We start from the raw sequence: 23,383 nt of genomic DNA, 5'->3' as shown, positions 1-23,383 counted from the left end.
AAACGGGTTGTCTGAAGCTTTTGGTTGCAAATGCAGTTGTGTGTTCGCTATTTTGACGCCTGATTAATTCAACATATACCTCATCCAAAATAAAGCCTCTAGCCAGTGCTTCCAATGCCGCATTGCTCTGGCTATCGGATAGGGCCCCCAAAGGATATAGAAAAAGGTGTATTTGACAAAAAAAAAACCAATTTCGTATTGCTGTTACTGTGACAATAGTAAACTCCAGCCATGCACAAGACAGGGTACAGGTTCGTTACATGTACCGTGCCCGGATCTTCCCGAGCCACCCGCCACCATTCTCGCTAGTCAAGAGCAAGTTTCCCGCCACATCCGCGCGGTGCTCTCTCCTCGACGTATTCGCTTTTCTGATCCGCCCAGAGTAAATCGCATTGTCGTAGTTGACGCAATTAGAAGGCAAGCTCCTTCTTGATGTTGGCAATGGCGAGACCGGGGTTGAGACCCTTGGGGCAGGTGCGGGTGCAGTTGAGAATGGTGTGGCAGCGGTACAAGCTCATGGAGTTGTTGAGGGCGTCCTTGCGCTCGGCGGTGCGCTCGTCACGGGAATCGGCGAGCCAGCGGTAAGACTGGAGGAGGATAGCGGGGCCGAGGTACTCCTCGGAGTTCCACCAGTAGGAGGGGCACGAGGTAGAGCAGCAGGCGCAAAGAATGCACTCGTAGAGGCCATCAAGCTTCTTGCGGTCGGCCTTGGACTGGCGATACTCCTTGCCCTACACGTGATGACGTAGGTTAGCATCGATCTGTGCGCGCAGCTTTCTATGAACGCGTATCCACTTACATCAGGGGAGGGAGTGTCCCTCTGGAGGTAGGGCTTGATGGACTTGTACTGCTTGTAGAAGAGGGTAAGATCGGGGACGAGATCCTTGACGACGTAGGTGTGAGGAAGGGGGTAGATCTTCATCTCAGCGCTGTTGTCGGCGGGAATGCGGCCTGTGGTTTGGAAAAGTAAGCATTCCGTCCGCCCCGAGAGACATATATCTTTGTGGATGCTGCGACATGGACATACACAAGCAGGCGAGGGTGTTGGTGCCGTTGATGTTCATGGCGCAGGAACCGCAGATACCCTCACGGCACGAGCGGCGGAAGGTAAGGGTAGGGTCGAGCTCATTCTTGATGCGGACAAGGGCGTCGAGCACCATGGGACCGGTCTTGTTGAGGTCGAGGGTGTAGCTCTGCATGCGCGGCTTCTCGGTCGGGGTGTCGGGGTTCCAGCGATAGATCTGGAAGGTCTTGAGCTTGGGGCTCTGCTCCGAAGAGGCCTGCTGGCTCTGGGTAGCACCGTCGGCAAGGTTGGCCATGCCGCGGGCGGCGAGGACGGGGCGGAAGGCCGGCCGGGAGGCAGCGGCGAAGACACGGGCGGACGAAGAGCGGAGAGCGGCCATTTTGATGGCGATGTGCGATACTGAGAGACGAGACGGAGACGAGACGAGGATGCGGAAAAGCAAGCAAGGGAAGCCGCTTGGCGGATGAGGTGAATGCCAGACTACGTTTAAAATAACCGGAACCGGGTTCACAGGCGGAGCGAGTGAGAGATGTAGCAGTGAGGTGGACGGAGATGCCTTCTACTGTGAGTGGCGCATCCGGGCGGGTTTGGCTGGACCCCCCGGGCCGTCATGACTTTCTTTCAACCGCCTTGTGTTTCCCGGAACACCTCGGTAGACATCAGCCAATCAGCGCCCACTTATTCTTCAGCGTCCCGACTTCCGACCGTGGGGAATGCCCACTAGCCATGCTATCCGGACAGTGTATAGCTGTGAACAGCATATCCCATCCCTGAGTGTCGCTCATTCTATCTGATTTTCCAGAACCACTGGCTCGTCTGCCACGCTATTTGTGAACATTACAGAGTGGATGAAAGTCATATCTGTATGGAGCTTGGTACTAACCATTACAAGTACAATACATACGCCAAACATCCGGATCCCTGGATTTGTTGCTACTACCTGTTCACATGTGTCAGAGCGTTTCACCCATTCGAATGGAGAATGTCCCAACTTCCTTCTACAGCGCGGTGTCGTGATTGCGCGGGAGTCACGGCACGTCCAGCTTGGTAAGAAGTTGCTATAGGCTTATAGCCGCTAGCGCGCTGATACCTCCAGTTTCCTGCACTGTTAACCCCAACCCTCTCCCTGCACCACATCGCTATCCGCCATGTCTGGCCAGGTCCACTTCACACATCGGATTGACGGTGCGTTCCCGTCGTCACTGCAGTCTTCCCGCTTGCTTTTGCCGGCGATTCCTGTTGTGTGTTGATTGCCCGCAGACACTATCATGATTTACAGACACCTCTCCTTTCTCTAACCTCTCTCTCGACACAGCGGGCCCACGGGGGCTTCGCAAAGAACCAAGCCTACAGCGTTATCTACTATTGATCCACGATCTCCTTCATTGACAACCACCAGGGGCATACCAATCACGTCTTTCCATCGCCTGTTCCCCCTGGCCGATTGAAAGAGTTTCCACCACACCCAACCCCCTCCGCAGCCTGGGCAATTGACCGTCCGACCAAGCAATGGCGTCCCTTAGCGCTCTCCGCATGCTGTCGGCCCCATGTCATACAGCCCGCCTGCGGCTGGCGAGGTCCTCGACCCTGATCATCAGCCCTACCTCCAGCAGCGCGTCGTACCCCTTCAGCCATATCACTAACTATAACCGACCCGCCGTCGACGGCATGCGATATCTGAGCACATTACCTCCGAGAGTGGGACGACGGATTGTCCACCAGCTCATGACACAAGCTCCATACTCGACGGCCGCCGAGCAGCCTGCCTCCGGATCCGGTACCAAGTTCGTCTACAACATCGCCGCCTCGTACGTCGGCAAGGGCCTCCCCTTCAACCCGTCCACCCACGTCTTCCACTTCAACCCCTACCACCGAGTGTCGAAGCCCGGCAAGAAGGCAAAGTCGGCGCGCCCAGAGTCCGGCCAGGATGCCTTCTTCGTTAGCCGCGTAGGGAACAGGCCCGGCGAGGTTGCGCTGGGCGTAGCCGATGGTGTGGGCGGCTGGATGGACAGCGGTGTCGACCCTGCGGACTTTTCGCATGCCTTCTGCGACTATATGGCGGCTGCTGCATACGAAAACGACAGGCAGCCCACCAAGATTGCATCAGCGGCGGCTAACGGACCAGCGGCGCCTGCTGGTGGTGAAGGGAACATCAGTGATAACGCTCCGTTAACGGCACGCTCGCTGATGCAAAAGGGATACGAGGCTGTTTGCCATGACCCGACTATCAAGGCTGGTGGCAGCACGGCTGTGGTTGGCATGTTGGATGAGAGCGGCACGATGGAGGTTGCGAACCTTGGCGACAGCGGCTTCGTAATACTCCGGCTCAACGGGGTGCACACCGCCAGTGAACCCCAGACACACGCATTTAACACCCCCTTTCAACTCAGCGTGGTTCCGCCTAGTATGTTGCTCCGCGCTGCGACCTTTGGCGGGGGACTGCTTATCGATCAGCCCCGCGACGCCGATGTGACCCGCCACAAGCTGAAGCATGGAGATGTTGTCGTCTTTGGAAGTGATGGTCTTTGGGACAACCTGTTCAACCAGGACATTCTCCGTCTGGTCAGCAGCACAATGCAGAAGCTCGGCGCTTGGAAGGGCACCGACGCTGGGGTCCAAGTCGCCGAGGACCTGACTCCCTTCACCAAGCTCGACAGCGACGACAAGCCCATTTTCACGCTGCAGAGCTTCATTGCCACGCATATTGTCAGCGCCGCCAAATCGGCGAGCATGAACGCGAAGTTGGACGGCCCGTTCGCCAAGGAGGTCAAGAAGTACTACCCCCAGGACGCGTGGCACGGCGGCAAGGAGGACGATATTTGTGTGGTCGTCGTACTTGTTTCCGAGGAACCGGCGGACATGGCGACGCCGAAGCCACGCCTCTAGAATGGATGGATGTTTAGGGAATACAGGACAACATCAGAAATCCTTTGCGCAAAGCGACATAGAAAGGGGATAAACAAATATCTTTTTTATTGGCAGCATCCGGGATGGAGAGCGCATTGTATTCTGAAATCGCAACGACCAATTTAGGGATCTTCATATTACATATCACACGTTTTTCTTGCATATCATATCCTCAACAACGCAAAACATATCTTTATGGAGCATTATCAGCGGCGTTCAAATGTCTCTTCCATCGACGGCTATTGTCTCATAGACAAAACTGGTATCAACACAAAGAAGCGCAAAAGTATGGCACTGGATTGATGAAAGCATCCAGATGTTGTCGGATGTCGAGATATAAAAAAAGAAATCATATATGTTGACACAATATTGTGAATCTTGCCTCGTCGGCGACGCTGCTCACCCTTAACCATCGTTATGAAGTGCCTCATCACCCCGCCTCATCATAATCCTAACCCTTAAAACTCGCAAACCTGATTGAACTCTCCCCTGAAAGACCGCTCCCGTTCTATCCCATGTCAGCCCCGCAAGGTTGAAATGGAGATATCTCTGATACATCTCCCGACCGCCCCAGGCCTATGTTGTCACGGTGTTCTTCAACCCGCTTCCCTGTGGTTTCAGCCTTCCCTTCCCTTCCTCCCTTCCTATGAAAAACCGCAAACAAATCATCACCACACCCGGGTCCTGTACCGAAGTCATCGTTAATCCTGTGTTCTAGAGACCCATCTCGACCCGATCTGACATCGGCAGAAGAAGAAGAAAAAGGAAGACCCAACAACCAATGGTCAAAGCAGCATAGGTAACACTCAGCTCACGGGCCCCCGACGGCATAATGGTGGCGCCGGGGCATGTAAGAAGGGAGCCCACAGGATCACTGCAGTGGCAGAAAGTCACAGGTCTCGCTGCACGACACCGAGGAATGAACTAACCAATGTTTGCGTACGTACGCCTTCCCTTCCCTTCCCTTTCTTTCTACCCTCTATACTTTCTCCGACGTGATTGGGAAGCAAGAAGATAGCAAGGTAAGAAGCGATAGGGCCGACAACATGGACCACGCCTCATGGCTCATGGCTCACGGCAACACAGTCCTTGGCACTATCCCCTGCGTTACGCACGCAGCATGCAGGTAGCCGTTGGCCGTTGAGAGTTTCCATTGTATCATGCCCACTTCTGCCTGGCTGCCATTTGGGGCCCTTGATCCTATCAAATATCCAAACAAACTCCCAGAACCCCGTCTCTGTGACGTCTTTCATGCCGGCATTTGATCTTGTGGGGACAGGTCCCTGCATCATCTCCCTGCATCTTGGGTGTTCCACCCAACCGCACCACAACTCCCAAGTGATCTGGTGAATCCCCTGGAGAAATCTGGGGTAATGTGGGTCGTTGTGATTGAAATATGTATGGAAAGTTGAAGCTGGGGAATGTGAATTTGACCGGGCACCAAATGGTGCGGTTACAAGAACAACAATAACACCAGGCAGGTACGTAAAGGGATATTAATGGTTATGTTTGAACAAACTGGCGACTTCAATTGCTTACGCCGTGGGTTGGTCGCCCAGAGCCCAACCCGTGGGATTCATCCACAAGAGGTGGTAAGACTCATCAATGATAGGCCTAGTAAAAGAAATTATGCATTAAGCAGCTTCATCATCCATCATCGGGGTATTACAGTCCATAGCCACACTTTTGCCGCAATAGCTCTCCACCCGCTCATATCCATCCTTTCATTAAGCCATCACAAAGCGCCCAGATTTTCCGTCAGTAAACTACCAAGCCAACTCCAAGAATATGATTATCTCCAAATTTCCAAAAGCGAACTTTGGAAGGTATTCAGTCGTTTGGAGCAGCTGAGGCGTTGAAGCTCAGTTATAAACAGGTTGCTCCGACAAGAAAGAAGAAATTATGTACGAGAACCACATCAAAAAGTGTTGTGGTTCCCTTCGTTTACATAATTGTAGGCTTCCTAGTTAAAGAAGACGAGGGCGGCGACGGTTCCGAGGATGAGCGCTAGAGGAGAAGCGAAACGCTCAGCATTGTTGGTGTTGGGGGGGCTGTTGGTAGGGGCAGAAGCGGTAGAACTAGCGGCATGGGTGCTGCTGGTGGTGGTGGTGGTGGTGGTGGCAGCGGAAGAAGCTGATAATAAATGTTAGTATGAGTACATGTTGTAAAATTTATGATCAAGTTGATCGTGTCACGACATGCAACTTACCGACAGAGGTGACGGTGCTGCTAGCATCAGTGCTGGAGGCAGCGGAGCTTGATACAATGGTGCTCGACTCAACAGTGGAGGAGACCATGGTCGAGGTGCTGGTCTTGGTGACAGTGCTCAGGGTGCTCGAAGCGCCGGTAGTGGCCGCGGCACTGCCAACATAGGGAAAGCGGACACTGTAGTTCTCGTCCGCCTTGGAGTCACCATCGGCGATCTTGAAGGCATAAGTGCCGGAAGGAACATCCTCAGGAGTCCAGGTGTACGAGTCACCGGTGACGCCGGCTTTTAATTTGTCAGCAACTTGCGGCTCCTTCGAGAGATGCTATCAGGTTCAAAACTTACAAGCAATAGTCTTGAAGGGAGTCATATGATCCGCATTAGGGCCAGTCATCAAGGTGATGGTGATGGGAGCAGTGGCATCCTTCCACTTAAGGGTATAATCGACGCCCTCTTGGATGTTGAAGTCAGTGTTGGTGATGGCGGGCTTAGCGAGAGCGTAAGCCACGAAGGCGCTAACGGCAGCGAGAGAGAACTTCATTTTGGCGACGTTGACGAAAGGTTACGGCCGTATCGAGTAGTACGAGACTGTTGACAGAAGAGAAATGACGAGCAACTAAAGTGAAAGAAAAAGACGCGGTCAGTCGGGGTGCTCATGATATAAACTTGTGACAGCGGCCCCCAGCCTCCCAAGTGGAAGCGAATCACATCGGAATCTCACTCCGGGTCTCTTCCGCTTTTCGTTCTTCATCTGAGGACCATCGACATCCTGGAGCAGGCGCGGGCGCGCGGAAATCGGTGGAGCGGTGGACGATGGATCGTGTGGATCGGCGACCGGGTCGCTAGTCTGGGGGTTGGGTATGGGGATGTTCGCCTACGTACCCGATGGAGATTACTAGAATACTCTGAGTGTAGTTGTGAGTGTGGTGAAGAGCTTTCGATTGTGAATGGCGCAGTAGTGAGCGTGGAAAAGACAGGAATCAAATTAGGTGGACGATATAGGTAGCGATTGTACTGGTTTGAGAGGGTCAGGTCAGGAGTCGAGAGGGACGGTGTAGTGTAGGTTGACGCTTCGAAAAGTCTGGAAAAAAAGGGAACGAGGCAGAGTACAAGTGGCAAGCCCAGCAACGGGCAGGGAGGACGGCGGGTCAAAGGTGGACGGGTAAGAATGGCACAATTCAGTTTTAGCTCCAAAGTGGCAGGCACCCTCGAAGCAACCTCAGGGCAGTTGCTCGCAAGGGAAATCCCAAATCGTCGTGAAGCTGCAACTCTGCACAAATGCGCGCACCAATTAAAAGGCCTGGTTAGCAGGGGTATTTGATGGGACGCTCCAGGCACCCTTTCTCGGTTCTCACCTCTTGCAACTCGTCCAAGTAGGGTTGCTTTCCATGAACGGCGTGCTGAATTGCAGGTTAGTTCTTGCCCAAATCCGATGGAAAGGCCTTTGGTTTCGCCTCCATCTCCACGGCGTCTTCTGATCAAAACATTTGCTCGGAGATGACTCTTGAAGAGTTCAAGTTACCTGTCAAGATATTATTGCATGCAAGCAATGACACAGTACAGTGTCCTGGGAGCACAAAGGTCCCATACTGTAAGTGTACACAGTAAAACCCATCAACCCGTAGATCTCCCGCCAGGCACATCATCACACCTCCTCTTCCCCGAGCCTGGAATGCGATGAGGTCAAGGGCAGAGACATGTTCCAGTTCAGACCTCGGCGTGGCGCGCTTCGTTTACGATTTGGATGCCATGATTTTTGTGCTAGACAACATCGCATGGAAATACCCAAAGCTCGGAACCCATGATGATTTCGAAGGTGGTCCCTTTGCCCCGCCAACGGTTGTAGTGTAAAAGTGCAACCATTAGTGATCAGCACTGCCACCTTGTGTTGTCATGGAAACAGCGACCTACCTCGTGTCAGCACAAGGAACACCCTTTTTGTGTTCGTCGTAAAAACTAAAAGCGACATGGTAAAAGACTCTTCGTGGGGTTTTGGTGTATTAATGACTCTGCGAGATCGAATAATGAAGCCGCGTCCATGCTGGTTGCGATCATGCAGCATCGCGTTCCTGCGCCAACATGTGGGGTTCTCGTCTTAATTTCACAGACATCAGGGGCTTCTATTGGTTGGATTACTTTTCGGGGTTGGCCAAGAATTGGAGATGCACGGTTCCGAGTTCTGACTGTGCAGCATTTCGTTCGGACAATGCTTGGCCTGCAGTCCATCTGCTTGGGCCACTGCAGTCATCCACTGTCCTGAAATATCGAGGTAGGATAGCACTATGGAGCCAGGCATAGCGGGACGGACTGAGAGGAATGGAAGGGAATGTTGAAGGGCGTCGACATTGTTTTCTTCAGCGGTCGTCCTTTGTTCCTAGAGGTACCTAACTGCAGGTGAGACCCCTCATTAGCGGACTGACCCGTAAAAGCTGGAGAAATTTTTGGGCCAAAACGCTACTGATGGCGTGTGTCTCGGTTCACACGACTGAAGTAGTCACATTACAACCCGGGCATGCAACCAGGATTGACAACTCGAAATGACGAACTGACGTTTACTTGGTGGAGACGTTATTACGAAAAGGTCTGGGCAATCGGCAACACTTAAGCGCTTCATCGGAATCCCATTCCAGGTGATCAAGGAGGGGCGCGCGCATAGCCCTACCGTGATGTCTGGTAAAGAGAAAACTGTGCATAAGGTCGCAAACAACCGCCATCATAGGCCCAAGTGCATGATTGGGCGAGCCATGGATGGCTTCTTGTGTCACTCGAGCTTGATTGCTTATGGATTGGCCACTCACATATCCGGCAGCCCGGGTGTTCAGCCCCTTTGTTTCCACAAAGATTGGTCTTCGGTCAGAGCTCGATGGGCGTCTGCACTGATGATGAGAAACTCCAATTGTTGGGCCGAGTGTCTGATAGTCTTGGCGGCACTGCCACATCTTGTAAATGATGCATCCGCCGCATAGCATTCGCAGACTTTGGGTCCAAAGGCATCGGGAGGCGGTTTCCATCAAGGGAAATAGACAGACTGGACTGCGAGCATGACATGCCTAACCAGCCAGTGGTATACACTTCTCGTATGCCATCGAAGCGACTCATCTTCTTCCGTCATAGATCGCTGTTGTCAACGGGCGTAAACGGGCTGTAGCGAAAGGTGGGGACTTGGTGGGAAACGATTCCATTGTGATATCAAGACCGACTATGTCGTCGAAGCAGCTAACGGAGCTTGACTACAGTCAGCCTCATGAGCTCCGATCTCTTTTGGGTGCAGCAATGACGAATGGCATGACAAGAGACCATTGGACATCGTTTACGATTGTCATCAAGGCTCCGATGGCTCCAATGATGACCGACGTTACACCCAGTCATGCGGGATTCCGGCACATCTGGTCGCCATTCGCTTTACTTCCAACTTGTTCGCACAGATGTCGTAAACAGCCAGATAAAGTCTCGTGGGCATGGCTTTGTTTCACGAATCGAGGCCCGAGTAACTGTGAGAGCGTCACACCGCTTACAGACGGGGTTGCCCATGTCGCCGCATGTTTGACAGGTACGTGGGTGGACCGAAACATAACTAGGAGACCGTACATCCGTACTCGTGGAACTTGAGTCGATGAAACCCAGCGTTGTGCTGCATGAGGGAGTCAGTTGATTGTTGGGACATGCAGAACTGTTGGAGCCCTATCAGAAAAAGGCATCGATGCGCTTGACTGTGTGGGGATAATGTGTGACGGGAATCTTCAACCAGATGGCTTTATCCTAAACCGACCCTCAGGAGAGATAACACCGGACAACTCCGCGCCGGACGCCCTCAGCCTCCTCGCGCAGAGGTTCAACCGAAGCACCGAGACCTCTCATCCGTAAGACAAAGTCGTCTAACGATCCTCCGACGCCAAAGTACATCTTCTTTGCGCCCACAATAGAGGAAGCATGGCCACTTGGACGCTCCTTGCGCTCTCGCTCCAGGATCAAAAGCAGCGTGGCCGCAAAGCTCTCGAGGGCGAAAGGCGAGTAGATGGTCTCTGCGCCAATGACCAGTGTCTGGACATTTCCTGTAGGGTTTGAGGGAATACCAGAGTTGTAAAGAAGGTCGACAAACTCGGGAGACCATCCACCCGACAGGAAAGAAAGCGTGATTTGATTGGAGATCAGGAACTCTTTGAAGGCTTCGACTACTCCCGGAAGCAGTTCGACTTCGTCCTCTAGCGAAAAGGCGTCCGCTAGGGCAGAAGTGCTCTCTCGCTGAGAGAGCGCCCAAGCGAGGAGAAAGTTGGGTAGGGTGACCAGATAGAGAACTGATGGGTTATAATCAGCCAGTACGAGCGTAAGCGGCTGCTTCTCGCCAGACTTTCTCTCGTTCATCGCCCACTGAAAGAGCGCGAGGGACGGCAGGGCAGTACCGCAGCCCAGCTGAAAAGCGATCTGTCAGCAACAACAAAGAATCGGGAAGAAAGCGGAACCGGATTAAAGAGCCAAGAAGGGGAGAGGACGACGCGTACCTCCATAAGCACACAAGGATCGCGATTGAGGACCGTGGGAGCGTTTTCAGAGGCGAGCACCTTGACCAAGTCGACGCTGCTTTCCCAGCTCTTGAAGCCACCCTCGTAGATACCCGTCTTGACATCGTGTTCCCCCAGGCCGGGTTCCGTCTCGGAGATATTTGAGCCATCGTCCTCAGCCATGAGCTGCACCCGAACATCCCACAACTCTCGACGCGGGATCTGAATGGCCTTGCCCTCTTCTAGCTCGACGTCTAGTAGGCTGTAGGCGATCTTGGAGGGCAACCTCGATAGCATGTGATCGATATCATGGTGGGTTGGTGGCAGCAGTGGCTTTCCCTGAACGGGGAAAGCACTGGCACTTGTCGCCGCTGGCGGTATCGGAGTGGCTATGCTGTTGACCTGAGAGGTTGATTGCCCGTCGTCCTCGATGTCGTCTCCCGCAAAACCGAAAGAAAACCCAGATGCCATGTTTGCGTGGACTTGGTCGTATACCGTACCAACAAAACCCCCGGTATTTTGCACTTGCTTCTTCTCTCGTCAGAGTGAAGTACAACCAAGCCGCTACCGAAACCGAGGCTTTCTGTAAGTCTAGAGCGTCAGTCTCGATATGAGGGAGCCTGTTGAAGTTACCACTGCCCAACAATCCATGTTTATCTTGTCGTCGTCTTTTAGGGTTGCGATCAAGGGTTGGGTATGAGAGGCCTCTTATCGCCCGGGGACATTGGATCGGGCCGTGGACAGCTGGGATCGGCTGCCCCACCATTCTCCAGGGGCCCGACCCTCACTCACACTGGACAGCCCAGGCACTTTCCGGGGGAAGTGGACCTGTCCGGACATGATAGGTTCGCCGTTAAAACCAAGGACTTGATCATTGACCATTCATCTCGGATTGCTCGCCTGATATCGTTGGCCTTCACGGCAAAACATCGCTTCCGTTGCAACAATTGAGATGATAAGATACTGCTTTCTTCCAAGGCGGCTCAACCCCTCGCACTCCCACGTTCGACGTTCGGGGACTCTACCTCTAGGTACCATTCAGGCGATGATCCCCATTCGCCGCGCCCCGACGACATTCTTGACATGACGAGAACCCGCCGCTGTGGTTGGACCATATACGACTTATATAACCGCGCATGATCCGTACACCAAACCATACTTACTGCACCTTCCTACTCCAGTCCTCGCTCTCCTCCACCTCCGCCGCCATCAGCACTTGGCTAGAAGGATCCTACATGATACATTGCTTTTCACACTTTACACACTGCTCTTCCATTGGACTGCCTTGGTCTCGGTCAACTCTCGAACTCTATTTGCCACTCTCTGCCCATCCCTCCAACCTTCCCTGTGTGGCCCTTCTATGTGCAATGGTTCCGATGGCATCTGTGCGTTGCTTAATCCATGGCCCCCGGCTTGGGATGTTGGCTCAATGAGGAGGCATGTTCCGGACGGGATGGCTTTTGCGGCTTGACGGCCGAACCATGTTTGGTCAGATGGGTTCTGGTTGAAGCATGTTGCCCACTCGTGGAGCTTCGTAAACCGGCCAACTGCCCGCGTAGCAGGACAAACAAGATGGAGAGTTGGTTCTTACCTCCTGATTCAATATCGGAAAGACAAGGGATCGGATATGAATGAAAGCCAGGACGGGCTTCGTCAGCTTTCCAGCAGGCGCCTCCATTGTTGCCATCCTAACTTCCTGCGGGTTGTCAGTGGACTTTAAAAGTGCTTTGGAAAACCATTCAAACCGAGTCGCAGTCTCCTTCAACAACCAACCTGGAGGTTTTGCATCGGCACTCGTGGCTCCCATTCAAGTCGCCATTATTGGCCGCTACAGTTTGCCATCCGATCCACGTTAGATAAAGCATATTTATCGACGCCTTGAATCTCCAACTTCTCCAAGGGTGGACGTCTTCACCCCCTCCCTACAAATACCCAGCTTGTTCTCGACCTCATTTGTGTACTTCACATCTTCTTGTCTCTAATTATTCAGGACCCCTTGATCTTGCTGGACCACATCAGGCACATCCACTTCCTCACTCTTCAAAATGGTCATCAACACATCTGGGCCTGAATTGCCTATCCGTACCCACGATCTGCCAACCTCAACCTTCTCGCACAATGGCTCCCTCGAAAAGAGTTACACAATTCGAGAAGAGCCTCTTGGCACGACTAAGCATCTCCGGATCGTCGGCATCGGTGCCGGTGCAAGCGGGTTGAACATGGTCCGTACCCTTCGCTTAAATCTTACGGACTACGACTTCGTCATCTACGAAAAGAACCAGGATGTGGGTGGGACGTGGTTCGAAAACCGATATCCTGGCTGCCGATGTGATATCCCAAGTCACAACTACCAGTTCGCGTGGAAGCCAAAGCATGACTGGTCCAACTTCCATGCCTCAGCCGACGAGATTGGTGGTTACCTTCGCCAAGTATGCGACGAGGAGCATATGCGGGACTCGATCAAGACCTCCCACCGTGTGGAATTTGCGCAGTGGGACGAGGAGAAAGCACGCTGGGACCTGATGGTACAAGATTTGACGACGGGCGAGTACATCAATGACTATGCCGATTTTCTGTTGGATGGAACAGGTATCCTGAAGTGAGTGACACTCCCAAATGTTCATGGCATGTATTGCAATGTCAGATAACTGACGGTTCTCTCTATAGCAACTGGAAATGGCCCGATGTTGAGGGCCTTACGGCCTTCGACGGAGACTTAATACATACCGCCAACTGGCCAAAGGACTTTGACGCCGCTGGAAAAGTAGTTGCTGTCATCGGCAATGGTTCGACGGGAATCCAAGTTGTGCCGGAACTGCAGAAGAGTGAGCATTTCCTCTGCTACTTTACTAAAAATGCTCAGCTAACGTTATGACAGAGGTAGAGAAGCTGTACCATCTCTTTAGAACGCCCACTTGGGTCCTCCCGCCACGGATAATGGCGTGGAAGATGATGGGCCAGAATAAGGAACTCCTGGAGATACTCGGCGAGATCGGGATCGATGCCCAAGAAAATTTCTCGGAGGAGACGATCGAGAGGTTCAAATCCGACCCCGAGTTCTATGGCCGTTTCGTAAAGGCTGTGGAAAAGGAAGTCAATAATGGTTTCCCGATGGTAATTTTTTCTTTCCTGCTTTCGATGTCTATCAAACTCAGGATCGTCGCTAACATAACCGTTGAAATAGGTTCTGGCAGGAAGCCCACTGCAAACCTTTGCTCAACAAAAGGCGGAGCAATACATGAAGTTGATGCTTAGAGGGAACAAGGAGCTTTGTGAAGCATTGATTCCCGACTTTCCGCTAGGAACGAGGCGATTAACCCCTGGTCAAGACTATCTCCAGGCGCTCACCAAGGAGAATGTCGAGGTTAGAAGAGGAGGAATCAGACGCTTTGTTCCAGAGGGTATTCAACTGGAATCTGGCGAAGTGATCAAGGTCGACGCAATTGTTTGCGCCACCGGCTTCAACACATCTTTTTGCCCGCGGTTTCCCATCGTCGGGCGCAAGGGAAATCTGCAAAACGATTTCAGGGATGAGGTTCCCAAGTCTTATATGTCTTGCGCCATTGCTAACATGCCCAATTACTTTGGTAGGCCCGACTCATCCACCTCTTTAGCATCAAATTGATTATGCTGACCTGTAATGTGCCAGTCTTTCTAGGACCTAACGCCCCCATCGGTCACGGCAGTGTCTTCACGCTAACCGAGCACATCGCCAAGTACATCACCCGAATCATCAAGAAATGTCAGACGGAGTGCATCAAGACCATCTGCCCTTCTCAGGATGCGATCGATGACTATTTCGAGCATATCTCGGCTTTCATGCCCCGTACAACGTGGGGCGCTCAGGGACGGTCGTGGTTCAAGAATGGTCAGGAGGACGGACCGGTCACGGCGTTGCATCCGGGAAGCCGTATACATTTCTTCCACATGTTGGAGAACTTCCGGGGAGAAGACTGGGATTATATCTACGAGACGCCGAAGAAAAACCGGTTCTACTACCTCGGGAATGGGTTCTCGACAAAGGAGAAGGGGGATACGACGTGGTATCTGGATAACCCGGATTCCAAGCTGTGAATGGGTGAAGGAGGCATCGGAGCGAGATGTGAGAACGGGTTGGGCATGGGAAAGACCAAAAGGGACTGCACAGTTTAGCAACAAAGGAGCGGCGGCGGCAGACCGTACAAACAACATAGGTTTTTCAGCCTCTTTACTTCTATCTGATGGCGGCTGTTGACGCATAAATAAACCGTTGTTGTCAACGTGTAAAAACGGTGAAATAGATAAAGTAACGATTGTTCGTGCAGAAACCAACAGATTGTGACCATCTGGAGCGGACGCTTAGTAACCGTGAGGACAGCTACCAAACCTCTTCGCTCAAACCAACTTTCCGTTAGCGCACAGAAACGGGTTGGAGATCTCTTTTTCTCCAGATCCTGTCCCCATCATACGTCCCAATGAATATGACTACAGTTTGCTTGTCCTATGCAGTGCCTATCTCATGTTCAAGTGTAGTGTGGTGATGGGTGTGCTGCGAGCACTGTTTGCTGCACGGTCTCTGCAATACTGTGTGTATGCATTTAGTACTTTCCTATACTTAGGACTTCTTGCTGTATCGCAGTGTCCCGCAGGTACAAGACAGTGCAAACAGCGTCTGGACAGCCACTAATGACCTCACCCTCCATCGGGGCTCCACGCTCCAGCAACATCACCGAACTCAAAACCCCAACCTCAAAAGGCCACCTTCAGCCTGTGTTCAATGATAATTCGCCGAAATATATTTTGTTCTTCTACTGGTCCGGATGTTCGACACCCTTCGTTAGTCTTTCACACTCATCAACGGGTCACTTGTCCATTTGGGTGACTTCTACGGCGAACATCTGACTACCTCCAACCTGGTTGCTTCCGGGTTTCGATATCGACTGGCGACAATTGAACAGGAGCTTATTCGAACAACACGTCTCAGCCATCTAGCAGAGGAGAGGATAGACTAAGGACATACATTCTACGTTACAGCCATTAGCAGCACACTGCTGTATTACCAGGGGGGAAAGCAGAGTGCGAATGAGGGGAATCTATCCAAACATCCTATGACGGAAGCCTCTACAGCTCACACCATGAGTGAGCTTCAAAAGCAGTGGGCAAAGGCGAGGCTCGGCAGCCAGGCGCTGGGGCAGCCGCCAGCAGAGATACCGACCACAACTACGATGCCCGAGTTCAACGAGGCGGACGAAGACAAAGAAATGGCGGGGCCCAGTCCAGGCGGATTTCCCTTTGACGACGACTCCTCATCAGCGTCCTCTGTTTCATCTACAGGAACTGTAATTCCTTCTCCAGGGAGAGCTCTGTTTGCGCGACCACAGGGGTATGTCGGGCTTCATTTTTGCCAGTTAACACTTATGATTATCCATTCCAGGGCTAAACTCACCTCTATTGTAGATTTGCCAGTCGATCCATGGATCCTATACCCTGGACAACTTACTTTGAACGAGAACTCTTTCTCAAGGAGGAAGCTGGACCCGACAGTGGAAGCCGCACCAGTAACAAGAACAAGCCAGCATCAATAACCTACCACGCCTACCTCACCTCGCCAGTCGGCAAAGGTCCGCTCTTCGTCACGCACCACGGCGCCGGTTCCTCCGGCCTCTCCTTCGCCGTCCTCAGCTCCGAGATCCGCAAACGTCTACCCAACGCCGGCATCCTCTCCCTCGACGCACGCGGCCATGGCTCAACCACGGTTACTGCCGCTTCTTCAGTTCCAGGTGAAGGAGATGTGACCACAGGACAAGCACCACCAACGCCGCTAGACCTCAGCCTCTCCACCCTTGCCACCGACCTCTTCACCGTCATCCAACTCACCCGTACCGCCATGCACTGGCCCGAACTCCCACCCATCATCCTTGTAGGTCACTCCCTCGGCGGCGCCGTCGTCACCGAGCTCGCCAAATCCTACCGTCTCGGCCCTTCTCTCCTCGGCTACGCCGTGCTAGACGTAGTCGAAGGTTGCGCCATGGACGCCTTACAAAGCATGCAAACCTATCTCTCCACACGGCCGCAAGGGTTCGCCACTCTGAAGGACGGCATCGACTGGCACGTGCGATCGCGGACGATCCGGAACTCGACGTCAGCCAGAACAAGCGTGCCCGGGCTTTTGGCGCCCGTGGAGGAGCTGCAGAGGCCGGAGCTGCAACAACTGCCAAGAGGGGTGGCGGGGACGGAGGGGACGGCGAAGCCGTGGCGGTGGAAGACGGATTTGGCGGCGACGCAGCCGTTCTGGGAAGATTGGTTTGTGGGGTTGAGCAAGAAGTTCTTGGAGGCCAGGGGGGGCAAGATGTTGTTGCTTGCGGGAACGGATCGGTTGGATACTGAGTTGACTATTGGGCAGATGCAAGGTATGTTTCTCGTTTTCGTTCTGGCTTTGGTGGTGATCTATCACGGGGCCACTTTCTCAAGAGTTCTTTGTGATTAGACTAACTATGGATTGTGTCCTACAGGTAAATATGCCCTGCAAGTGTTTCCCGAAGCGGGACATTTCATTCATGAGGACTTGCCGGAGAAAACGGCGATTGCACTTGTGGACTTTCATCGGCGCAACGACAGGAGTCAACTAGTACTCCCACCCAAGGTCTCGGATCTGTTGGCTCAAGGGAAGAAAGTATAAAGCATACTGCCAACAGTTGAAGAACGGGGGAATGGCATTAAGCCCCCCCCCCCCCCCCCAAGTAGGTGGTGATCATTACACATAAAGAAAGAGGGTAGAAGAATTATGCGTAGCGCACACGTATACACCCCTTACTCAGAGTGAACACAGCGACGGCCAGTACATTGATTCTTGTTACCGCTTAATTGAGGAAAAGTCAGTATTTTAAAGATCAGAAACAATCTGTTGCAGGCAAGCGTAGCAGTAGACCAGGAATAGTCTCTGCCTTTTCCAAGGTAAACTATCCAAGATTTGTCAAGTATGACATTGCCGGATAGACAACTACAAATGAATGTGATTCTTTTGGATCCCATGCGCCCTCAGGAACGATAAGGTTAATTCATGAAACATTTAGCCAATGTATGGTCTCAACTCTACACAGATGACAGATACATGGACATCAGTTTCACCATCGAGCTTTTTTAGTAATGATTAGCTCCCGACCAAAACTTTATCGGCTAAGTTGCTGCAGACTATCAAGCCTCAAAGTTCCTCCCTAAGTGGGCTGTTCACCACGGGTTCTTCCCACATCCGCTTTTTAGGATTTCTTTGTACCACTTCCTCCTCCTCCTTCTCCTCCTCTTCCCCCTTCTCTCCTTGCTCCCCAGTAAAGATTCTCTCCTGACCGATCCAGCCTTGTTCCAGCTCTGGATCTTCGACCACGATCGGGTGAGTTTCATCCTTCTCTTCCTCCAGAGGCGGCAAATTCTCTTCAATAATCCTCCCAACCTTTTCAGCCATCGATTCCGAGTCCACATCATTATCATTGTCCCTTTTCTTCACCTTCTCACCGCCACCACCACCACCACCACCACCACCACCATCACCACCACCACCACCACCACCAACTTGAACCTGAAGTGTAGGAACAGCCCCCTCCTCCGCCATCCCCACCACACTCCTCCCCCCTCCCATCCCCTCATTCCCAACCGAAACCTCCATCCTCGCGCCCTCTCCCGTTCTAGTCTCCGCCGCGCCATGCCCACCATGGTGAGTGGAAACACCATAAGCAACCTTCCCGCCCTTCCAAACCATCCTCAACGGCAACCACAAAGTCCACCAAAGCGGTCCATACAGCCACCGTCTAAACACCAACCACCCCAGCGTGCACAGCAGCATGTACAGGCTGGTCCTCAAGTACCACGTATCGCTCTTCTGGCTCTGCAGCAGCGTGCTCACCAAGTCGCGCGAGCGTGAAAGAAGGGAATCGATCCCCTCGTAGCTACGTTGCAGTTCCTTCAAGGCAGCGGTGCTTTCCGCAAGGGTTTGGGAGGCGAAGGCGGACTTGGCTACCTCGGAGGCGATCAAGGCGTGCGTGCGCCGCAAAGCGTCGGTGACGGTGGAGGAGGCGGAGACAACTTCGGAGTCGTGGGAAGGGGGCAAATTTGTTTGGTGCTGTTTGCGACGGCGGTTGCCGAAGAGGGCTTGGCGGGGGTCGAGAGGAGGAGCATCTGTGGAAGCGGCGGCGGCGGCGGCGGCGGAGGTTGGGAGAGGGGGTGGAGTCGTCGTCGAGGTTGGTTGAGCACCACCGCTGGGGGCAGCAGCAGTAGATACGGGTGTTGAGGCGCCGGATCCGCGGTCTGATGCGGCGAGGTTGGCGGCGACGGCAACGTAAGAGGCTAAGAGGAGCTGGCGCTCGAGGCGCTGGGCGGTTTCAAGGTTGCGGCGCGCCGCGAGTTGGGCTTTGCGGAAGGAGGTTCGACAGCTTTTTTTTGAAACGCAATTTTGTTAGGGACTTTGTCCATCTTCATTGTCATTGTCGTTGTCATCAACACCCAGGTTGAGAAGACGAGAAACATAACTCACCCCTTAAGCTCGACAGCCAAGCGTTGCGCGCCCTCCTTTAACCTCGTCTTTTGATGTTCCGCCTCACTCCCTGGGCGGCCGGAGCGCAAGTCAACAATCTCCTCCTGCAGCAACTCCAAATCCTCCTCCTCCTCGCGCAAGACCTGGCTGATTTCGGCGCTCAAGTCAGCGGCCTCACTGTTGGTGGTTCCATCGGCGCCAGTGTTCGCGAGACTGCTGATGCTGTTGCTCAAAGGAACGGAACCGGGCTCGAATTTAAGCGTGGCCAGACGCTCGATGAGGTCCTTGAGCTGGCCGGTCGTCTCTTGAAGGGCCGTAAGCCGCTCTTGGAGCGTTTCGAATGTTGACATTAGTGACTTGTTATATTATGTCGGTATCGTATTCGTAGGGGGTCAACTCGGTAGATATGTGTTGAAAAAGGTGGATGTGTAACGGATGGTTTCCATGGATCGTAGTCGGATCCCACTTAGGTACCTGGTGTTGATCAGCAGCTGTGGTTGATGATTAGTGGAAACTTGGCCTGAAAGGAGAGCACTGTAGCGATGTTCAATGGAAGTTCTCGGTGGCTCTTGCAACGTCATCCTCAAGGTCAATGAAAACGGATCACATGCGGGATGCGGTAACGGAGTTCAAGTTACAACTCGCTGGGGCAAACGGGAGTACTGCTGCGCTGAAGGAACAAAGCACAAACCTCAACTGTCATGTGAGGGCTTCAGACGAACATAATATGATAGAAGGCCGGGAGTAATTCTCTTCTCGTTCAAAAGATTAAAAAGATGTATAATGTCAATTGATCTGATGTGAAGATGAAGATAAAATTAAGCCTGATACCGTTTGGTCCCAGTTCCCAACCAATCATAACCCACCTCTCACACGTTGCGCGCACCGTCCCGCATTCTCCGTTTTCCAAAAACACCCCTCCCAGCCCCCGGCGCAATCGGTACGTACCTCCAGTAATTTTTGATCGCATCCTCCACGCTGCCGGCCGGCGCCAGGCACGAAGACCGAATCGAAGTCCAAATCGCGACACAAGCTACCTACGTACCCCGTCCCGATCCTCCACAGAGACCCGTCTCCCGTCTCCCGCGTCTCCGTCTCCGTCCCCGTCCGGTGTGCAGTGCAGTCCCGTCGCACTTCTTCTTCTTCTTCCTCCCGAACCCAACCCCAACACGACCTCAGGTCACCACCACCCCCCCGAGAGACCTCGCCCAACATGCTCACCCGCTTCATCACCGACGTATCAACGCGCTTCAACCCTTTCTCGGCCAAGGCCAAGGCCGCCCGGCTCTTCCTCTCCTTCCTCCCTCCCAACGCCCGCTCCAATGGCATGAACATCACCACCCAGCTTCTGCCGCGGAATTCCACCGAGACTCCTTTGCTCTATGTCAAGTTCAGTACGTTTCCCAATGTCTCTTCTTCTTGTCACTTGCAACTCTGTCACACACATCGGACTGCCGTTGCAGTTTGGTTGTTGCAATCTTGATCATTCCGGCTGGAAGGCATTCAAGAGTCGTTAGCTGTGAATCAAGCCGTAGTCTAACGTATTTCAAAAAAACAGAGGACGGCAAGGAAATGAACCTCGACGTTGAGAACATGGGCATCAAAAGCATTGTCGAGGAGGTGGATCGCCACTCTCGTATTCTTCAGAAGCAGGCCGACTTGAACGACGGTTGAACGAATCTCTTGTCTTTTTTTTTTTCTCTCTTCAAAACCCAACAATTTCGAGGCGCCCTTGTTGCGTTGATCCACCAATCGAACTTTGCGGGTAAAACGAAGGAGACTGAGACTAGGAAAAAAAGGAGGAAAAAGCCACAGGGAGAGCAAGGAAAGCTCGTCTTGTCTTGATACCCAGACTACTTGGCTTTGGTCGGTGGTACCAAAACGACGATTGACCGAGAGGAGAAGAGGAAAAGTCTGGATATTTGAAGGCACATTCAAATCACCTGGGTAAAGCCAGCGAACTTGGAGCCGGACACCTGACAACCTCTCTGAGAGATCTGTAAGATCGCCTTACCAGCCAAAAAGAAAACAACAACAAAAGATATAAACCTGTATTTGTATTGGGCAAGAGGTTGTAAGTGTACACCAACAGCATTGGGAGGCGTTAAGGGGCCGGCGATTTTCAGTTGGCAAGGTGGTTTGGGTACCTGTTGTTATAGACATGCGTATATAGCACCTCTGCCATGGATTGATTCACATACATCACGGTACGCCCATTTTGACAAAGTCAAAGTTGAAGTCGGCCCTTTTTTTTTTGCGAGCTTGTTTCCTTCGATGGGGAATCCATCAACGGTCTCGGTATATCTCAACGGCGAAACTCATGGAGCAAGAATGTCGAGCATCTCCTCGACAAGTCCCTGTCCCATGGCATGGACTACAGCCTCAGAAATGGCCAATCTCTGACCACGCATACTTTGTTGCAAAAACCAAGTGCAAGGCACATCTCAGAAACTAATCTCGACTCTACGCAAAACAACGCATGCGGATGACAGTCGACCCATGGAGGATAGTTCACGGCGATTTGACCAAGACAACAAGGTGCCAAAAAATATCTTTATTCTACCTCAACAAACGAACTCTCTAAGCGGAAGCACCGCTGATGAAGAACCACTTGTCGATGGAGCTATCGATGGGGGCAGGGGGGAGATCCTCGTTGGCGGGGAGGGGAGGAAGCTGGTCAGGGGCAACACGGCTGCTGGAGTGCTGGACAGTGACGTTGGTGGTGGAGACACCGCCAGGGGCAGTCTTGCCGGTGATGAGACGCTCCCAGGCTTCGTTGCACTCACGGACGACGTCCATGGCGTACCTGTTGTTATTTGTTAGCCAATGTAGCAGTTGCGGTGACAAAGCGGCACAAAAAACTCACGTCTTGTTCTTGCACTCGCCAGTGAAGGCGAACTGGTTCTCGGGCTTGCCGTCAGGGATCTTGTAGATGCGGAACCACTCGTTGGTGGCACGGATAAGGCCGGGGAGATGACGCTCAACATCCTCAACGTCGTTGAGCTTGGGGGCAAGAGGGTCGTTGACGTCGATGACAATGACCTTCCAGTCAGTCTCCTCCTCGTCGAGAAGGGCCATGACACCGAGGACCTTGACCTGCTTGACCTGGCCGGTGTAGCCGACGAGCTCACCGATCTCGCAGACGTCGAGCGGGTCGTTGTCACCCTTGGCCTTGGTCTCGGGGTGGATGGAGTTGGGGTCCTCCCAGGTCTGGGGGAAGGCACCGTAGTTCCAGAGGTAGCCCTTGTGGGGGAAGCAGTTGCGGACGAAGCGGAGCTTGCCCTTCTTGGTGTCCTGCTTGATGGGGTTCAGGAGCTCCTCCTTGGAGATCTATGGGGCGAGTTTTTAGCAGAGGGTTGAGGTAAATACGCCGCGAAGCAGCCTCGTGTAGACAAAGCTGCGTGCGCGGGAGACCCTCGAGGGAAGCGGGAGTCGAGGCTTACCTCCTGCTTGGCGTTGGTCCAGCGGGGAATCTCAACGACCATGTTGAGGATGGTCTGCTCGGCATTGGCATAGAGCGGGATATCGTGGAAGGGCGAGACGGGGACGCCATCCTTCTCGATGTAGACGCGGTGCTCCAAGGTGTAGGGAGCGCCAACCTTGCGGACGCTGTACTGGGAAGCCATGGTTGCGACTGAGCTCGACGAGAGATGCCGGGCAATCTGTTGTGTTCTGGCGGAGGAAATGGCGGTGGTGATGTTTGGTCTCGTCAGGGTGGATGAGCCCAGCAGCGGTTTTGTATTCGGAGATTGGGCAGCTCCCCCCGATCCATTGCCAGCCGATGGAGGGGGAGGGGTCCCAGCTCCCCCTCCGACCGGGCACGGGGTGTGTGTGGAATTGGACTGGGGCCCGCCAAGTGACGCCAGCGTGCGGGCCTGCGATTGGCCGGGGCGGCCGAATTGTGGCGGCATGTTTTGGACGGACGGGAGGTGGCCGTAGCCGTGGAAGATGTGTGGCTGCGACGACGGGCGCGGGTGCGGGAGCGGGAGGAGCGTGCTGTGCTGTCTGCTCTGGGGCTGGAAGTGCAATGGCCGGCACCGCGTCTTTGCCAGCAACTGCAACCTGACTAGGCTCTGAGACCGCATTAGAGTCACAGCAGGTGAGACGTGGATGGTTTGAAGAAAGCGTCGGGAGGGTGTGCTGTAAGTATTCGGGTGCCCTGTTCCTGATGATCAAAGTCGGCTTGTTGCTCACTCGGCTCACTTTGGCCGCGGCTTCTTCTTTCTTCTTCTTAATCAATGCTG

At 53.3% G+C, this 23,383-nt stretch overlaps 10 protein-coding genes across 10 annotated transcripts; 4 read left to right on the top strand and 6 right to left on the bottom strand.

Moving 5' to 3' along the window:
- Window positions 1-23: 23 nt before the first annotated feature.
- NEUTE1DRAFT_118669 (uncharacterized protein) lies at window positions 24-1,587 on the bottom strand (the record flags this gene model as incomplete). The annotated part of the gene is made up of 3 exons (XM_009857535.1): window positions 24-731; window positions 800-951; window positions 1,028-1,587. The coding sequence occupies 3 exons, from the start codon at window positions 1,401-1,403 to the stop codon at window positions 411-413; spliced, it is 849 nt and encodes a 282-aa protein (XP_009855837.1).
- Window positions 1,588-2,478: 891 nt separating this feature from the next.
- NEUTE1DRAFT_90222 (uncharacterized protein) lies at window positions 2,479-4,212 on the top strand (the record flags this gene model as incomplete). Its single annotated transcript, XM_009857534.1, has 1 exon — window positions 2,479-4,212. The coding sequence occupies one exon, from the start codon at window positions 2,534-2,536 to the stop codon at window positions 3,908-3,910; it is 1,377 nt and encodes a 458-aa protein (XP_009855836.1).
- Window positions 4,213-5,339: 1,127 nt separating this feature from the next.
- NEUTE1DRAFT_149778 (uncharacterized protein) lies at window positions 5,340-7,151 on the bottom strand (the record flags this gene model as incomplete). Its single annotated transcript, XM_009857533.1, has 4 exons — window positions 5,340-6,064; window positions 6,141-6,422; window positions 6,483-6,753; window positions 7,020-7,151. 3 exons carry the CDS (start codon window positions 6,676-6,678, stop codon window positions 5,895-5,897), a joined length of 648 nt encoding a protein of 215 aa, XP_009855835.1.
- A 1,076-nt stretch (window positions 7,152-8,227) lies between these two features.
- NEUTE1DRAFT_118667 (uncharacterized protein) lies at window positions 8,228-8,497 on the bottom strand (the record flags this gene model as incomplete). Its single annotated transcript, XM_009857532.1, has 1 exon — window positions 8,228-8,497. One exon carries the CDS (start codon window positions 8,431-8,433, stop codon window positions 8,248-8,250), a length of 186 nt encoding a protein of 61 aa, XP_009855834.1.
- Window positions 8,498-9,753: 1,256 nt separating this feature from the next.
- On the bottom strand, window positions 9,754-11,107 carry NEUTE1DRAFT_90219 (uncharacterized protein; the record flags this gene model as incomplete). The annotated part of the gene is made up of 2 exons (XM_009857531.1): window positions 9,754-10,547; window positions 10,637-11,107. 2 exons carry the CDS (start codon window positions 11,105-11,107, stop codon window positions 9,909-9,911), a joined length of 1,110 nt encoding a protein of 369 aa, XP_009855833.1.
- A 1,459-nt stretch (window positions 11,108-12,566) lies between these two features.
- On the top strand, window positions 12,567-14,941 carry NEUTE1DRAFT_71524 (uncharacterized protein; the record flags this gene model as incomplete). The annotated part of the gene is made up of 5 exons (XM_009857530.1): window positions 12,567-13,235; window positions 13,304-13,461; window positions 13,515-13,750; window positions 13,821-14,223; window positions 14,286-14,941. The coding sequence occupies 5 exons, from the start codon at window positions 12,682-12,684 to the stop codon at window positions 14,708-14,710; spliced, it is 1,776 nt and encodes a 591-aa protein (XP_009855832.1).
- Window positions 14,942-15,640: 699 nt separating this feature from the next.
- Window positions 15,641-17,294, top strand: NEUTE1DRAFT_90214 (uncharacterized protein; the record flags this gene model as incomplete). The annotated part of the gene is made up of 3 exons (XM_009857529.1): window positions 15,641-15,998; window positions 16,073-17,025; window positions 17,128-17,294. 3 exons carry the CDS (start codon window positions 15,724-15,726, stop codon window positions 17,292-17,294), a joined length of 1,395 nt encoding a protein of 464 aa, XP_009855831.1.
- Window positions 17,295-17,670: 376 nt separating this feature from the next.
- Window positions 17,671-19,489, bottom strand: NEUTE1DRAFT_125717 (uncharacterized protein; the record flags this gene model as incomplete). Its single annotated transcript, XM_009857528.1, has 2 exons — window positions 17,671-19,038; window positions 19,140-19,489. The coding sequence occupies 2 exons, from the start codon at window positions 19,487-19,489 to the stop codon at window positions 17,817-17,819; spliced, it is 1,572 nt and encodes a 523-aa protein (XP_009855830.1).
- Window positions 19,490-20,241: 752 nt separating this feature from the next.
- Window positions 20,242-20,826, top strand: NEUTE1DRAFT_96584 (uncharacterized protein; the record flags this gene model as incomplete). The annotated part of the gene is made up of 2 exons (XM_009857527.1): window positions 20,242-20,533; window positions 20,698-20,826. The coding sequence occupies 2 exons, from the start codon at window positions 20,353-20,355 to the stop codon at window positions 20,811-20,813; spliced, it is 297 nt and encodes a 98-aa protein (XP_009855829.1).
- An 836-nt stretch (window positions 20,827-21,662) lies between these two features.
- Window positions 21,663-23,043, bottom strand: NEUTE1DRAFT_118665 (uncharacterized protein; the record flags this gene model as incomplete). Its single annotated transcript, XM_009857526.1, has 3 exons — window positions 21,663-21,945; window positions 22,006-22,469; window positions 22,583-23,043. The coding sequence occupies 3 exons, from the start codon at window positions 22,763-22,765 to the stop codon at window positions 21,720-21,722; spliced, it is 873 nt and encodes a 290-aa protein (XP_009855828.1).
- Between the last annotated feature and the right edge of the window lie 340 nt (window positions 23,044-23,383).

The sequence above is a fragment of the Neurospora tetrasperma genome, assembly GCF_000213175.1.
Source record: "Neurospora tetrasperma FGSC 2508 unplaced genomic scaffold NEUTE1scaffold_81, whole genome shotgun sequence".
NCBI lineage: Eukaryota > Fungi > Ascomycota > Sordariomycetes > Sordariales > Sordariaceae > Neurospora > Neurospora tetrasperma.
The sequence above is the reverse complement of the archived record's forward strand: the minus strand, read 5'-3'. Positions and strand labels throughout refer to the sequence as shown.